This window comes from Branchiostoma lanceolatum, chromosome 2 (assembly GCF_035083965.1).
Source record: "Branchiostoma lanceolatum isolate klBraLanc5 chromosome 2, klBraLanc5.hap2, whole genome shotgun sequence".
NCBI classification, from domain to species: domain Eukaryota; kingdom Metazoa; phylum Chordata; class Leptocardii; order Amphioxiformes; family Branchiostomatidae; genus Branchiostoma; species Branchiostoma lanceolatum.
Window position 1 is genome coordinate 25,347,932 of NC_089723.1, and position 18,332 is coordinate 25,366,263.

The 18,332-nt window shown below is 41.9% G+C and overlaps 1 protein-coding gene across 1 annotated transcript; it reads right to left on the bottom strand.

Annotated features, from left to right (window-relative positions):
• Window positions 1-1,367: 1,367 nt before the first annotated feature.
• Window positions 1,368-18,304, bottom strand: LOC136426952 (von Willebrand factor-like). The gene is made up of 30 exons (XM_066415671.1): window positions 18,299-18,304; window positions 18,076-18,187; window positions 17,832-17,891; window positions 17,033-17,171; window positions 16,366-16,621; window positions 15,734-15,878; window positions 13,420-13,538; window positions 12,072-12,228; window positions 11,414-11,645; window positions 11,086-11,132; window positions 10,508-10,679; window positions 9,906-10,047; window positions 9,429-9,596; window positions 8,908-9,046; window positions 8,392-8,565; window positions 7,756-7,987; window positions 7,213-7,359; window positions 6,687-6,827; window positions 6,130-6,176; window positions 5,710-5,915; window positions 5,216-5,389; window positions 4,832-4,957; window positions 4,511-4,618; window positions 3,956-4,112; window positions 3,511-3,648; window positions 3,006-3,132; window positions 2,722-2,768; window positions 2,299-2,385; window positions 1,867-2,093; window positions 1,368-1,559 (listed from the first exon to the last, which is right to left on the bottom strand). Exons 1-30 carry the CDS (start codon window positions 18,302-18,304, stop codon window positions 1,368-1,370), a joined length of 4,224 nt encoding a protein of 1,407 aa, XP_066271768.1.
• Window positions 18,305-18,332: the final 28 nt, after the last annotated feature.

The window sequence follows — 18,332 nt, forward strand, 5'->3', positions numbered from 1 at the left end:
GCTAGCAGTGGTGCAGTCTTGGTGCAGTGTACTCTCCAAACAGAGGAGTGGGTCTGGCTGTTTTTTGACGTGTTTTTTGGTAAACACATTAAAAACCAGCTGGACCCACACCTCTGCTTGGAGAATAGTGGGTGTCCCATTTGTTTATTTATCTGACCTACATGTACATGTACGTTTATGCAAGGCCATCTGTTTACATGACCTGACACTGTCCCATGTCCCATGATGAAATGCATTAACAAACTTTCCTTACTAATTATGCAAATTAGCTACTGATTTGCATAATTAGTCATTGATTATGTAAAGAACCATCTCAGCTCTCTACACACCAAACATCACGACGATCTGTCGACCCCTTCTCAAGTTATTCATGTCCAAATGTCAAAACAAAAACACCCAATGCAGTTCTAAACAAGCCGCTAGGGGGCCCAAATTTACAGAACTTACTTCCTGTGGCATGAAGTATCTACCACATAAAAATCATGACCATAGCACTTTCAGAAAATATGCCCCTAAATTTTGAAGCTCCCCTGCAGTACCTTAGGTACCCGCTAGAAGGCCCATTATCGAACTTGACCTTCCTTTCTGTAAACCCTACCCATCCACTAAATATCAAACAGATCCATCAACAGCTTCTCGAGTTATGCTGGCGACATACAAATACACATCCACACAAAGCCTGCTGCAGTACCGACGGAAAATTCTAGGGGAACCATTTTTGAACTTGACCTCCGTTTCTACAACATCTACACACCTACAAAAAATCATGAAGATCCATCAACGTTTCCGTCACTTTTTTTGCCTACATACAAATACAAAAAAGTTAAAAGTCCGCTGCAGTACTGTTAAATAACGCAAGGTGAACCATTTTCAAACTTGACCTTCCTTTGCACAACCACTACACACCTACTAAAAATCATAAGGATTCATTGAAGCTTTCTTGAGTTATGCTCCTGACATACATACAGACCCACCCAACAGATTTTTCAACCGAAAACATAATTTCTCCGAGTACAAGTACTCGGCGAAGATAATAACTACATTGTACATGTATTACCATGGAGTGTTTTTTTATTTCTTTTCAACAAGGGGATAAGACTAAGCAAATTGCTGCCCACCCCTGTCAGGGACCCCTGCAGCAGTATAATCAAATACTGGATACTGCTACTACTATCAAATGCTGTCCTGCAAATTGTTGTGATGTTTGCAATGTTCAGTGTAGCAGATACAAGGTGACAGATCACATCCCATTCAGCCATCATGACCCAGGTATCCCCATAGATCCAAAGTCCATTTTATGACTACTCTTCTTACCCTTAGGTGTCATGCTGATTGCAAATGACATGTACATAGTAAGCTAGATTGACCTAAAAAAGGATGAAAGAAACTGTCTTACCTGTAGTTACAGGCACGGTTGTCTCTGGTGCTGTGGTGGTAACGACTGTTGTTGTGCTCATTCTCTGCTCTGGTGTGGTTGTCTGACAGGTAGATACACACTTCATCTGATTGTTCCAGCAGACACATGATGTACACTTGTCCTCTTTCCATGAGGTGCCAGGCTGGAACAAGAACATGAAACTTAAAAGGTAGAATGCAGCTGATGATTTGATATTTGATGCATGCAGACACACCTGGGAAAAGAGCTTAATGATATTTGTGTGTCCCAGTAAGCTGTGCATCTTACGGATTGCTCTGTATCATGGCTTATCCAGGCAGCTAAATTATGGTATTAAAACAACATCATTCTGATGACCATACCTGAACAATATAATCTTCAATGTGACAAGCAAATATCACAGCCACTGCTAGTTATCAAGAGAATAATAAATGGCCAAAGCTATATCGAATCGAAAGTGCATGACCTACCGGTACAATTGTACCGTTCTCCAGCCTACATGGACACTCCTCAATCTTGACGCATGTATCGATGTCCCTGAGCAGCTGTCCTGTGGCGCATCCTTTGTAGACACCACAGGTTGCCACGCAGGTCTTGTCCCAGCCATACTCGCACTCAGTCACCACGGAACGGAAGCAATGGCACGTCTGCTCGCATGTGAAGGAGCAGGGATACAGTTTGTCTTCCGGACAGGTTGCTGTAAGGAAAGGTCAAGGCAAAAATATGATGATCAAACTTTAAGCATCTAAAGCAGCAGGGATCTTCGACACACATTTACGACAGGAAAGGACAGATGAACGTTACACAAATTGGTAATGACAGAGTGAACCGCTGTAATCATACCTATCCAGATTCAATGCAAAGAGTGAAGGAAGGAAGACACAGCAAGAGAATGAACTTACTAGTAGCAAGTGTTGTTGGCTCAGGAGTTGGAGTAGTAGTAGTCGTGGTCTCTGCCATTGTTGGCATCCAAGGTGTTGTTGTTTTGTCTGTATCAGAAACATGATAAATGATACACAATCAATTTGCACATGTATAGGGAGTTTAAAAAATATTTGATAGAATATATAACGTTACACATTGGACAGAATGTAGACAATGTTCTAAGTTCATAATGGAACAAGATTTCTTACAAAGGCCAAACTCAAAACACGAGATATGCAACACAGGCAGAAGCATTTTGAATACAGGTACAGATAGTTCTACTACATGTACAAATGTTAACTGTATGGCATGTGTGCAAAGCATGTCACATATGCACCACAAGTATGATAATAAGGAGTTAACATTTTTCCTTAAAAAGAAATACACACTGTAGTACTCACCTACACATGGAAGACCAATGCATTGAATCTCCCGATTTGTGCAGTAACTGAAGACAGAAGAACAGAATACACAGCTTTGATACATGTACTTCTGCAGATACTTATGTATACACATGTACATGGTGTCCTTATCAAGCCATCTTTGACATGGAAACACCACAGATTTACAATAACAATGTATAATCATGGTAAGAATGGTAAGAGAGAATGGTAATGTTAGAAAACAATCACATAACTGACAAATGACTGATATGATAAGAAGATGTATGGAACAACTGACTCACCAGCTACGGCAGTCATCAGACATGGACTCGATCTTGTCACCCTCGTAGTAGGCCTTGCCTTCCACATGCATGCACACACAGTCCTTGGGATGTACACACTGTTTCCCATCCTCAGTCAGGATTTCCCCTATCAACATACAGCCATCATCAATATAAACAGTCACAGTTAGCTACTAAGTTATAAAAAGTGGGTTTAATCAAGCAACATATAATCTTAAAACTGCACATGTCATCCACCTTAGAAATTTAAGCAAAATGTTTTCGCAATGCGATATCAAAATTAGTAATAAAAAAACTGTTAGCTACACAATACATGGAAAGCTGACTTAACAATCTTTTTGAGACAATTATTCTTTCATGGTGAATTGTATAATTCTTGGGTTGCAAGATGCAAGATGCAAGAGTTCATTTGTTGCCACCACTGCAATGGAGGAAACTACTCTTAAGGTTACGTAAGGTTACTGCATACATGTCATCAACAGAAAACGATAAAGTGTAGGTTTACCTTCTGGGCAGTCACATCCCTCCACACAGGTTTCTTCACACTTCTCTTCCACCATATCCCAATGCTTATAGTTGGTGCAGGTCTTTGGACAGGCACTTACACAGGGGGCATACCTCATGCAGCCCTCGCACTGCAGAGCTGGTAGTGGGAAATGTTTGAAAATTTATCAACAAATTGAAGCTGTTGCTCTTATAACAGGTGTTGCTCTGGCTCATAGTAATGTAATAGTATGAGCCTAAATTTCACATTTTGACATAAGATTTAACTTTAATATATTTAGCAGCTTGAATATGAATCCAAATTTGTGGAAAAATAAGAGGACTGCTGTAAGATACAAAATGCTGTCTTTCTAGAGATACAATATTTGCAAGAAAACTTATTAAGATTAGTAAGTGAATGCGACCTTAGTCCCAATATGTGTCGGACAGAGTTGAAATAAACTTACGGCACAACTCTTGGGTCCTCCAGCTGACATAAGCACCGTGGAAGTTACAGGCTTGAGCGTAGGCAGCTACAGCAGTACACAGGCACTCACAGTCACCACCACTGTCACAGCCACAGGCATCAAACACACACCTGTCCAGGTAGGCTTGATAGGGAATCTAGGGGTGCAGGTAATGAAGATTATCCTTAGCCAAAATTGACAATTGCACGCTGTTAACAACATGGAAGAAAGGAAAGAAAATAAAAAAACTAAGGGATCATGTGAGGATGGTCCAATAAATTTCCCACATTCTTCATTTGTAATATTTACATAGTGGCACTGTACAGTTCTGTTTAGATGCCAATAGTAAATGCAGCAAGTTTTTCATTAAGCACCAGTCCTAATAGTACTGGATGGAATGTTATCGGACCCAATATAGTACAGCTCATTCGAAACTAGTTGAATTAGATCTATCGATTGACAAATAGTAAGGCTTTGATAGTATTGCTAATGTTATGATTAAAATGGTATGAAACAAGAAGAAACAGAGCATCTTGTGACAATAAGGAAGCTTACCAAAGCATGGCAAGCCTTGAACAGGTCAGACTTGATGATGGCACACTGGCGCTGGGCCCAGGCCTTCCTGTGAGGATGGAGGGAGCAGGTGTCCTTGACTTCCTTAGCCTGCAACAAGAAATCACAACAAGACATCACTTGATGTATAATAGAACATCTTAAACTGTCAATCATAATTACTAATATCACAATGACATTGTGGTGAATTCAATACGTAATGTAAAAAAAATCCATAGCAAATAAGAATTGTCTTGGCAATACTTTTGTACTGACAACAAGAACCCTTTTTTCAAAGGAAACAGTTTGTGGAAAACTACATACCTTGGGACAGTAGTCATGTCTGCGCCAAGAGTCACCAAAGTCATTGTCGTCTTGTGTTGCAATTCCATTTGGCATGGTGAAGTCGTCATTCTGGTCCTCATTGTAGTTGCCACAGAGACCTTCAACCTGCAGGACAAAGGCATTCACTATGAAGTCAGTAAAGGTACACAATGTATAATGAATACCAAAGTAATGTTAACCAAATTGTGTCACTGTAATAGATACAGAAGACATCCCAGGCATTATCAACATAAATTCAGAGCCAGACCCTCACCTGTAAAAGGAAACACAACTATCCAATACACAGATTTTAAGAGGATATGGACTTCCTTTGCTGTCACAAAAATATACAAAACGATTCAGAGAAGCAATTCAATGACAAACCTGGTTCTTGTGCATGGGGTCCAGCTTCACGTACACCCTGGTACCCTTGTCCCACTGTACACTCAAACCAAACTCTGTGGCAAGGAACAGGAACATGCCAGCAGTACGGACATAGAATCCAGAGCCTCGGTCTGCAACTATTGGCTTTCCTCGAACAAGGGTGATTCTCCTGACCTAAAAGAAGTTAAGGAAGAAAAACAATTTTACATTCCAACATTAATGCACACATGCATGTCCATACATTTAACATCTGTGGCAAAGGGAAAATTAGTGGTACAAATGCATATGAAGTTGAATATGGTCTCATTCATAGTTACACAGATCATGTTGATCTTGTGAATACAGACAAGTCATGTAGTTATGATCTATGGCACATTACAGTGCCTTACACTTGTACATGACTGCTGTCTATCTGATCGTATGTTCAACAATATTTGCCTGAAGGAACAACCTATCAAATGTAGAAACAAGCAGTGTACTGCTACAACCAGTACCTGTTTCCCACTGCCGTGGGAGACGGTGACGGACTTAGTGCAGGTGACACCACTTGTACCACAGGGGATGTTCTCCGTTGTGATGGAGAACTGGTGGCCGTTGCTGTCCTTGCTGCGCACCAGCACGTACTCACACTCGCCCTGGTAGTCATACTCCTTTCCATCAAAGGTCTTGTAGTGAGGGTCACCATAGGATGAACAGACACCTGGCAAGAAAGTATAAGTCACAGGTTAACATCTTCCACTTTGAGAAGCTGCAGATCTTGTACAACTAAGAAATACTGCCCAGCAGGGATTGAGGACTTTCAATTGTGAAAAAAGGGGAATGACAACAATGAATGAAACATAAGCCATGAGAAAAATAATGAATTAAACAAAGGCAAGCTTTATACAAGACAGCTAGAATCGTATTATACTGACCTGGACATTCATTTGTCTCACAAGTCCACTTGCGTCCCTGGCAACGGCTGTGTATGAAGACAAGAATATACTCGTTATTGTTCATTCACATTGTTTATTTTACATAGTACCTGTATCTAGTGTAAATCATGGTTGGTTGGTTAGAGAGTGAGCAAAGTGGATTATGGAGTTTTGTGAACCATACTCCAACACAGCAATCATTGCAACAATTGTATGACAGACAGACAGGTGAGGCAATTCTCCCTTTTTTGCACCAGGGACAGGGCCATGTGAAAGGTATTCAGCACCGGGGACAGGGATTTGTGGATGGTATTTGGCACCAGGGACAGGGCCATGTGAAAGGTATTCAGCACCAGGGACAGGGATATGTGGATGGTATTTGGCACCAGGGACAGGGCCATGTGGATGGTAATCAGCACCAGGGACAGGGCCATGTAGATGGTATTCAGCACCAGGAACAGGGCCATGTAGATGGTATTCAGCACCTACTCACCAAGTCAGCATCTACTCTTATGTCTTCTTTTAATATGGGACTACAGAGTTTCAAGCTCACTCACCATGTGTTGCAGTCGATCTTCATGGTCTGTCCCTCCTGGTAGCTCCTGCCACCATGCTGACATGGACAGGACTCGGGGACGATGCATGACTTGCCATCCCACACTGTTTCATTGTTGCACTGACAGCCAGCCACACATTTCCTAAAGTAAGGCACAGATTAAACATAACTCCATTTCTAATGCCACGGACAGTCCTTTAAAACCCAATATTCTTGTATCAACAGGACTAGAGAAAATATATACCATGAATAGCATCAGTGACAACGGTAATCAATACAATCGGCATATAAGAGAAACAAATGATTTGTTCTTTTGCTACAATGATGTCAATTAACTCTTACCAAATAACGCATTAGATTTTGGTAAACTAGCATTACATGTTTTAGTCATACTGTCCGAAAACTTTTTGGCTGCAAATGAAATCAACAAGCTGACGGAAAAATAAGCAAAGAGAGGGAAACCAGAGTATATCAAAGCAAGAAGGTTGATCAAAGTTAATCAAACATTGGTGACAGCTTACACTTACCTGGTGATACATGTCTGCCTAAGATGCATGTTCTCACAGGTTCTCGGGCACTCTGTTACACAGTGGGACCACTCCATATTTGTTGGACACTCCTCCTCCTGCGGACATTCATTCTCTGTGCAGACCCAAGAACCCTTGTGGCACTCACTGAAGGGATGACAAGATATAGTTACTCAAAGATTACCCTTATCACTTAAGTCAGGGATTTTACAATCATCAAACCAGTGCACAGCACAAAGATGCACAGTGTTTGCTAGTGTAGTATGATCATAGGCATAGGCAAAGCCTCAGCATGGCAGGTTTTGTGATTGAAATGATTGACCATAAGATTTGAATGTGTCATTGTTAATCATCTGTCATCAGTCTATTGAATAGAGTACAGTAGGTCATGATTGGTAAGGGTCAATGGCATATCAACCCCTGTATGAGCATATTACATGTATCAATTATTTTGAACCAACACAGGAGTTGAAAAATAACTATTTCAGCTGTATGTACTTCTATGGGACAAGCCATCTTAACCATCAGAAGGTTTTGACTCACCAAATGTTGCAGTCTTGACGGATGGTCTCTCCTGCCTCATAATCCTTGCCCTCGTGTATACAGGAACACTGTTCAGGAATGACACAGTGGCCGTCATAGTCCTGCACCGTGCCCAATGGGCAGACACAGCCCTCCACAGTCTGCTGTGTGCAGGCTGCGTTCAGAGAGCCACAGGAAACCTGGCAGCTGGGTGCCTCATGTGAGTACACTTTGTCGCCATTGCAGGTCATTTCTGAAATTCAAACATACAGGAAAGATTTAAACCATGTGAAATACTGAAAATGATAAACAAGGCATGAACAGGTAGGTAAAGGTAGTCCCATAGCCTTTTTGAGGCCGTAGGGGCAGTAGGTTGCTATTAATCCACTGTGTCTAGGGCACATTATTGGAAGACGGAGGCGTCACGGAGCCCATCCCTTTCCCTCCACTGCCGTTTACCTCCCCAAGCAAAGTCAGGTACCCTGGGTGGAGAGGAAAGCCATGCAAAGTGCCTTTCCCAAGGGCACAACATCAGTGGCATGTCAGAGGATTCAAACCCAAGACAAGGGTTTTGAGCTAAACACCCTAACCGCTATGCCAAACTGTTGGTATCACTGACAATTATTCATAGATGTGTGTATGACAAGCATTGCTTACCACATCCAGGCACAGCGCTCCTCCAGTCCACATTGACACCTGCCTTTGCGCATGCAAATGCATAGTCCGCGATGGCATCGCACATGTTGGTCAGTCCTTCTGTGGCATCTGACGCACAGCAGTCGTACAGACAGTTGTCGTAGTAAGCCTTGAAGTTCACCAAGTCATGGCACTCTGTGGATGGAAAACAAAAGTCATTGAATATCAGTTCTTTAATCAAAACCAAGGAAATGATAACAGCTAACGTCGGATGAACGTCTATCATCCTCTTCAGAGCAATAATGACTGGTCCACTTTGCACTGCAGCTAAGTGTCACTGCTAACAATGCGATCCCAAACATAAAACATTATCACATAGTTTACATAGATATTGTCAAGCAATAATGAGATAATGCAGTTCCAAATGTAAACTATTCCCAAAACTGACTCCCAAAACAATGCTCAAATCATTGATATCATTTCATTTGTTTAGCATTACATTATGAATCCATGTTATAGGAGTGTGACATGACATACGTGTGAATGGATCCTCCCTGATGACCTTACAGGACTTCAGAGCAGTGCTCCTCCTCTGGGAGTAGATCTCACATGGATGATGGGTGCCCTCATCAGACTTGGGTCCTGAGCCACTGACGATCCACTTAGCTGCAAAGTTCTGAAAGACATGGCATGTTTTCGGTATTTGACAAAGTCTTCAGAACCACTTGTTGTGTATGGAAGTTTTTTCCTTACGACATTAGGAAATGCCAGGCATTCAGCCATAGAGACAGGTCAAAAATTGACAGACATCTAATGTTGGAATGCTACTATAAGAGAGAGAGAATACTAGTATAAGAAAGATTGCTACATGTATACATGTAGCAATCTTTCTTATATTCTCTTTCTCTCTTTCTCTCTCTCCCTCTCTCTTTCTTTCTCTCTATCTCTAACATTAGAAAATGGTTGGCCAGCAACATTCTGTCTGCTGTTATGAGATGGGTCATAAACATGCATTTTAGGATCGGCTAAATGTTAAATGCCAAAATAACAGTACATACGGTTGCTGTGATCTCCACATCGCCATCCCTGGTGAGGAAGTCGTCCTTCTGTTTGTTGTTGTAGTTACCACACATACCATATGTGCGGCCCATCAGCTCAGGACTGGCCAACACATACAGGCGGTGGTTGCCGTCCCAGAAGAGGTTCAGTCCATTTGATGTTGTTACCTGTCATCAATACACAAAGACTTTTAGAGGGTTGTAAAAAGACTAAATTTCTGGAGAAACACATCTCTTGCTTGCCATTGTTCATATAGCACTCTGAAAACCGATGTGATATCATCTAAGTGTATCTGTTTACTGTAAAGAGCCTGCACATGCGTACATGTATATAAGAATTCATAGTGGAAGATTGAGACACTAAAAAGCAACTTGCTGACACATGAAGCACAACTGTTCAATATTTTTACTTCTTATCTAGCTTCATTGCAATTTATTTCCTGGGATAGAAAATCATTTCATAGTCAAAAAACCAACCCTTTGGTAGATAGTTGAGACACTCTCGATGAAGAACTCATGAGAGCGATACGGTAGGGTGATGACTTCCTCCCCATCGATCATCAGCTCATGGTCTGGGAGCATCTTCAGTGTTTTACCCCCAACTTCAATTGTCAGGGACCTAGAGGTATCAAAAGTGTCAAAAATGACTTTTTATGCTATGTGTGAAAAAACAGCAATTTGGTGTAAATGTGATGAAGATTTAATTGTTTATCATCAGTTTTGTACCTTTGTACTTTAAGTACTTTTGGAATTACAAAGTAGGATTTGTGTTCAGATCTTATTTGCACAAATTAATTTGCCAATCTATCTCACTATTTTCTTTTTTTACAACTTCAACCATGAAAAAATGAAAACGAAAAATGAAAAAACCATGTATGCGTACCACCCTTTATACTGTATCTAGAGACATGTCACTAAAATTTATTGAACCGGACACCTCAAGATTTGGGGAGGTTCAATTTTCCCGTTCATTACTTTGTCTTTTCTTGAGGTAGTCGTAAGGTAGCACTTTTAATCATTTTTCACTGCAAACACTCTACGAGAATGGCAACAGCCCTCAGAACGAAATGTTTTCCCACCTCTTGCAATGCTCGCTGAGGCAGTTGTGTATGCTGTATGTGATACGGAAGGGGTCGTCATCCCGGCGGATGTTTGTGGCCAGAATGAAGGATGCTTCGTACGTTCCCAACAGGTCAAATCGCACTCCGTCAAATGACTGGAAGTGGTTCTGTCCAGTCACGGAACAGGTGGCTGTTTGGATTAAAAGCAGTTTTGTTTTAGAATTTCATGATGGAGCAACTAAAAGGGGTTAAAAAGCTTCTGTTCAGCCATTCCTGAGAGTAGAAAATAAATCAGCTTCAAGTAGGTGATAATATAGAGATTGATCATGACTATTGCATGCTTCACTAATTCTTCAAACATTACCTTGTAAAACATGTAAATTCATAATAGTGGTTCTATGGTATCAAACTATAAAGTCATACACAATATTCAGCATTTTCTTAAGCATGAAAAGGGTACTCTACATGATATAATTAATAATGATAGAGCGACACAATATTGTTTGGAAAAGAGTTCTAAAATAAATTCTTTTCCTTCCAATGCTGTCTTTGAAGACACTTCTGCAACCAACATAAGAGAAAAGCCAACAACTTACATTCACACTGATGATCAGTGCAAGTCCACTTGCCCATGAAGCACACACTGAGGAAGAAACGCACACAAAATGTTAATTACTACTTTTGTTCTGAATATTGTTACACATGTATGGTGGTAGCTAGCCAGTGTTTACACAATCTCTCACTGGCAGAAGTTAATGACCACCTCACGAAGGGGCAGTAACCGTCAGGCCGGTCGCTAGGGGCACAATTTAGTTAGGCTATGGAGGTCGCCTACTAAACTATACAGATGAAATCATATCAAGAATACTAAATGAACATTGACCATGGATGGATGTAGGACAATACCACAGTGCTGCCACTTACCACTCATTGCAGTCCCTTGTGATCCTGTCGCCAGCACCGTAGTCCTTGCCCTGGTAAGTACAGGGACACTGGTCCCGTGTCACACACTGGCCCTCGTTGAGGTAGGTACCCCTGGGGCAGTGGCAGCCGTCCACACAGTGGTCGTCCACACAGTTGTAATCAGTGTTGGAGCAGGTGGCAGGGCAGGAGGAGCCGCAGGAGTCATACACCATTCCGTTGGAGCATGACATGGCTGAAATATTATATAGAACATTTAAGATAAAATGTACTATCTCTTATTCACTCTTTGATTCATGTCTTTGTCTAATTAAGCATAAAAATGTTTCAACTACTTCTGTAGTATATGTAGTAGTATCCAGTATTAGATTACTTGGTCTATGGAAAGGCTGCTAGAAAAGGGGTTCAACTGAGGAGAGTGAGAAAGAGTATACCTTCGAAGATTAAGCAGAAGCATTGCAACACAACGAAAAATGGGAGTTCTTACAATTAACAGACTGAAAACATTATTGGACATGCTTGAGGGAGGGGAACCTAGGTGTTAACCAGAGTCGTTACTCCTCTAACGATAGGAGAAGAAGACCCATAAGTAAAATTGCTATGATGAAGATTTTTTCATACTTCTTAATGTTCTACATTGTTGAAAAAATGGCTATCTTACGACAACGGGCTGGTGATCTCCAGTTGTGGTGGACGTTGTGTCGTGAACACTCCCTGAAGTACGCCTCCAGAGAGCTGCACTCACAGCCCTGACGCTGGGTAGAGCAGAAACACACGTCCTCCTTACACGCCTCGAAGTAAGGCACTGGGTCCACAACCTGAAAAGGGTGATACGCAGGTAATGGTTTACATTGGAAAATACAAAACATTTATTCTAAATCGCTGAAGAAAGATGTTGGAATGACATCTGACACATCTATTTTAATATTGTAACCCAGAGGTATAGATTGAATTAATATTCTATTTTTCAAATTTCTGGATGACTAATATTCACAAACGAATAAGAAAACATAAAGCACAATTTCATATTAACCTTCTCCCTTCTGGCTAGAGTCAATTCCATGTCACCGAGAGGGTTTTCAGGTAATATTGCTAGTGAGTTCAAACAATTTTAGATAAAAGACTATTCCAGTCAAAATAGTTCTAAATTGTTCAAACAATCAAGAATGAAAGTTTGAACATGTTTGAACTTACTTATATATGTTCGAACTATTTGGAAAGTAATCGCACAAATATCTCTTTATTTAGAACAATTTTCAAACATCTATGTGATTGTTTCACTGTTCGAACATGTTGGAACAATTTGAATCATTTTTCAAATGGTAGATTTGGGTTATTGCCCCCATAAAAGTAGGTGCTAATCACGCTCTATTGTCTGCCTCTGTATATTTTTAAATTTCACGTCTGGACTTTTGTCTTCAGGTGTCTATGCATGGCACCCAGGCCTAATCCCCTATACTTTGAAGGGATGTGTGAATTGCCCTGTTCCCATCCCACTGACCCAGTTATACCATGTTGTTATGATGTTGGAACATGTAGGAACAAATGATCAACCTATTTTCCAACAGTTTCGAAAATAATACAAATAACATGTGCAATGTTAGAAATTTGTCTAACATGTTGGAACACAGCAGAAACTATTTAGAACATCACATGAATGTTGGAAATTGTTCTAAACAGTCACTTATCTCCCTTAGATTGTTACAAAGGTTTTACAAATGTTAGAACAAAAGACAACAAACACCCTCTCGGTAATGTGGAATCGACTCTAACTTCAAACCCAATACAAATTGTGCCAAATGCTACTTCATCAGGCTGAGAGTTAATCCATCTAATGAAAAACAGCACAAATAAAGCTGGAGAAAATCATTTTAAGGATACTCGACTTAATTCAATATGCCGCGTGTTTTCTGCTAGATTAATAAAATGCCTTCTGTCAATAGATAGCATTTACCCTTAAGTAGCCTTCCACTTTATAAGAAAATGTAAAAGTTTGTAAAAGCCCTTACAGCCTTGCATGGTGTCTCCAGCAGACAGCTACAGAGGTTGATGGCATTGACTGCCACCTCGTACGTCTCTGTTGTGTCAAAGGTGCAGTAGGTGTTGGTCGGGGCATTTGGGCACGGTGCTGGAAAATATGACAGATTACGTCAGTTCACTGGGGCAGAGGGTAACCGAGGGAAAGCACAGAGTTGGACGACCACACACTACTTTATCGACATGATCGAAAGAGACACTGGTCTCACAGGGTCTGCATTGGCATCCGTCATGAAAGACAAAAAGTACTGGAAAAACTTTATCTGGTATACCTCACCGGATTAATCCGGATAGTTAAGATGATGATGATGATTGGGGCAATTTCACATTGCAACACAAAAATCAAGGCTACCTCTGTTTGTGAAAAACATTATTTGCTCCAAATAAAAGGAGACACAACTGTTATGGACACCAAGCATAGCAGGGAGGTTATGGATATAGTGAAAGTTTGATCTGGTAAACAATATCACAGATGGCTCATATTCCTGATACGCCCCAATGGGAAGAGGATCCCACGGGCCATATAGGTACAGTGGGACCATCAATCTTTGATAAATAAATATAGTTGCCATGCCATATTGACCAGATTGACAGCATCCCCATCATTGTACCATACTAAAACACACTATCTTCCCATCATTTACCACTAAGGAATTATGGCACTTTGGCATCAATTATGCAAATCAGGTCAATATTTGCATAATTGGTAACCATTAAACGTGTTATTAATATGGAAGGCACAATTAGCCATTAATCATGCAGATTAAGTCCTAATTTGCATAAAGTAGAGTACAGTTCAGTAATCCTCTTTGGAATTTTAACAAAAATACCCCTGCAATTCCAGAGCAAACTCCTGGGGTTCCAAACCTACATCACTTGTTCCTGACCGACATCAGCTGCTATCTGCCATCAAAAAATCAAAACCGTAGCATGTCCAGGACAAACCGGAAGTTCTGTTGCAGAACCAAGGAAAGCCGCCATGGGGCCAAAATCGACCTTGGTCTTCACCTTACCAAGACCTACCAACATACCAAATATCATCACAATTCATCCAGACCACAAATACGTACGTGGAGGTAATAAATTATACTGAAAACTCCAAACAACTCTTTACCCGCTGTGGGATCCTGTGCGGGCTGGTCAGTTTTATACAAGAGTTTCACAAGCTCACAACAGAAAACTCGCTACACAAGGTCTGGTACAACCTAACTTGGAAGATCTTGGACAGTGTAGGAAGTGAACTTGGCCTGATACGCTCATCAAAATTCTAAATCGCCACCGAAAATATGCCGTCGGTCAGACCCGCAGGAGACGTCCTCGCACAGGGTCCTGGCAGTCGCGCTATTGTGTTCTTCAGATTACGCGTGCGCACTTTGCCACACCGCACGGCGCCTGGGGAATTACAGGATGGTGGCGCGAAGAAAGTTGTTTTTAATGGACACCACATGTTGTGCGCAATTTGTCTAAACACGGCTAAGTCATATTTTCGTAAATACACTACTCTCCAAGCAGAGGATGGGTTCCGGCAGGTTTTTGACTTGTTTTTAGGCGTTTTTGTCGGCCTTTCTACTTTTTCATCAAAAAAAAGATGAAAAAGTAGAAAGGCCGACAAAAACGCCTAAAAACAAGTCAAAAACCTGCCGGAACCCATCCTCTGCTTGGAGAGTATAAATACACACCCGCAAACAGGGATGGAAGACTAATGTTCCCTTGTCAGAACTGAAAATTCTGCAGTCAGTGTAGACAAGGAGGTTAACCTCCATGGTGTAGACTACCGTTATGCACTCACAATACCTACTCTGAAAGCAGAAGCTAGGCTACTGTTTGTTTTGGACGTCTTTTTATGCGTTTTCATCGGGCTATTTATTTTGACGGCTTTTTTTTTTTCTTCCAAAAAGAAAAATTTACAAGAGAGAAAGCCCAATGAAAGCGCATAAAGACAGAGAACATTGAAGAAGGTACCTCCTTGCGGATCGATGCATATCCCTGGAGACTAACCTCTCATGATAGGAAAGTACAGTCACGTTTCCAAACCGGGGCCCGGTCGGACTGTTTGCGGCAACGAAAAGGAATGTCCATATCAAGAAATGTGCAGAAGCTATGCCCATTCTTTTACGTTTTGTGTTTTGTTGTCTTGTGTATCATACTTTTCGTTCCCTCAAACTGTCCCGGCCGGGCACCGGAAGTGGAAATGTGACTCTGGCACAAGATAACGTGAAAACAAATCTAATAGGTCTAAAGCACATACTATCGATCGTGCGTAATGACATATAAGCTTTCACATACCTGACAGACTCTCCATTTTCCAACTGTTGGCAAACGTTGCGGAGTCAGAAACCAGTCTCCCGTGCAGTGTGGTGAAGTCGTCGGTAGGGTCCCGGTTGAACTTGCCGCACAGACCGCCTGTCTTTCCAAGCAAGGACTCGGACACCTGGATAAAATTCATGCGGAGTTAATCTGTATTCCTTATTGACGTACAGTATTTTTTTCTCGTTTCATACACGAAACTCCTCGTTTATTGATAACATTGTCAAATTGATTTCAAGGTGGCGCAAGCGGTAACGCAACCCCGCTGCAAATTCGATGGATTCGTGGGCCGGAGTTCGATCCTAGGACCGGACACCCAGCTCGGACATGTTGTAAAGGATTGCATTCGTCATTTCGGACGGTGACGTAATGCCGGCGGCCAGTGTATGAGGGAGCTTCGGGTGTAAGCCTCAAGCGTCAAACCTCTGCACGTAGAAGAACCCAACACTCTTATCGAGAAGAGTAGGGGTGGCCCGGTGTGCTTGGCTAAAAATGCCGCCGAAAGCTGCATTGCACTACTTCTAGCTACTTGAAAAAAGCAGTATGATTCTCCTCAATTGAGTATGCCTGCTTTACCTTTGATGTAGAGGTATAAGCTATGTGTGACGTACCGTGAGGAAAACTGCCTCTTGTCCGTCCCACCACAACTTGAAGCCCAGACCGCTCCTCACGATGATGAAGTGAGAAGTCTTCTCAATCAAGGCCCCGAAGGCTGTGGTCGGGATGTTCAACAGGTTGCCATCGCAGTAGACCAGCGGCCCGTCCTCGGACTGGCGCAGTTCCATCTCCACGTCACCCATGTAGATGTTGATGGAGCGGGAGCACGCTTCGCCGGGCTGGCAGTGACGGTCGTTGCAGATGTGGATGCTGAAAATAAAAAGTCATCTTTCGTCAATCAATTTCATCTTGCCTTTTCTTCCTTTCTTTATTCTTTCTTTCTTGCCTTCTTTGGAAACCCTTCGAACTCAATATCTCTCTAACCTGATATTCCTTTGTAGGCAATGCTTCGATGATGATAAAAAGGCGATAGGCGGGTATTCGTTTAGAAAATGACTCAAAGAGTTCACCTAATAATGATATATTCAAAACGTAAGGATTATAGGATACCAAGTTTGATTGATTTACTAGATGCCGTTAGTAATATAGAAACCTGTTGTGAAAGTCCTAAGCCGCCTTGAACTTGAATTAAAATTGAGTTGTATATATTACACAATCTACCGTGAAATTGTCTGGTTTGCAATCCCGTGATAACCACTTATTTATGAAAGCTTTGCTTACTTGAAGGTATCTGCAAAGATGTCACTGGCCAAGACGTAACGACACGCCCCCTTGAACTGGTACACACTGCCGTCGAACGTGCGGAAGTTGTGCTGGCCCCACGTGGCGCAGTGGCCCTCCTGGTCCGGCGGGACGACGGCTGAGAATAGAGAACATAAAATTATATTGTTAATCATCATGCACTGTATTTCAGTGAAAGAAACATTCCTGACAGCGCCAAACAGAAGCGAAGATTGGCGCTCAAAAAGACGCGGAAAGCTACTAGTATTACGGTGACATTGTTCTAAAGCCCCCGTCACAAATAAGAAATTCAGCTCGGCCGACGTCTTGGCGAGCTTCAAATGTGCATTTTCGGCCGAAGTACGGCCGACGTCCTGTCGATTACGCGGGCTTCGGGCGATTTATAGAAATAAAAGTTGATCCAAATATTAGCCTTTTTTCCAGGTTAGTTGATACTGACTTCGTCCATGTCCAAGAGATGGTACAATCTCATGGGGGATTTTTAGTTTTTAGTGTTCGACGGACGTCGCCCGAGACTTTCATTGGAAAATACGATCGACGCTCGGGCGATTTTGAAATTCGGCGAGCTTCGGGCGATCTACAAAGTCGGCCGACGCTCGCATGAATTGTGACGCCGGCTTAAGCGGCGTGTGTGCGCCGTTTTGTAAAATCAACAAATTAAGGTTCCAACTGCAATATCTCGCCAACAAAATGTGCTGTTTTATCACAAAAACGAAATTTCACAAACTCTTGAAGTTCCTGATTGACTTTTCAAGTTTGATTATCAGACTGTACTCACCCCTCGTCTGGATCCCCGTGTTAACGGGCGAACCAGAGGCAGTCACCGGGGACGCAGTAGCTGCAGTCGGACGGCAAGAAAGGAACTGATGGTTAGTTCACTCGTCATGTGGTCTCTCGATGTAGATGTTAGCCGTGACTTTGACAATTTTAATTGAAACATTTTTAGATTACTGTAACTTCACGAACAAAGAGCCACACGGTTTACTACGAAATTATACCTTACATCTTTGAGAGTTACTCACGGACGCAGTCAGGGAATCCCCCGGCGGGCGACCACTTGCCATCCACGCACTTGAAGCTGGCTGGACACGGTCCCGCGAACTGGTATCCCTCAAGGCACGTGGGCACACATACCTGGAGGAATAGGTGAAACAAACATAGTCAGTTTATAACGGTGTGCCCTGATTTTTTTGCCGGTCACGGTAAGGACCGTTAAAAAGATTTGCGGATGTTGGCGTTTGCTACTGGCATTGAGTCGATATTATTCTATTATATAAAA

Excerpts from the sequence above, each read along its gene's own strand:
- LOC136426952 (XM_066415671.1), bottom strand. Across the intron at positions 9,047-9,428 it reads ATGTGGAGATCACAGCAACC|AACTTTGCAGCTAAGTGGAT; the intron begins GTATGTACTGTT and ends CATGTCTTTCAG. Across the intron at positions 5,390-5,709 it reads CCCACGGCAGTGGGAAACAG|GTCAGGAGAATCACCCTTGT; the intron begins GTACTGGTTGTA and ends AACTTCTTTTAG.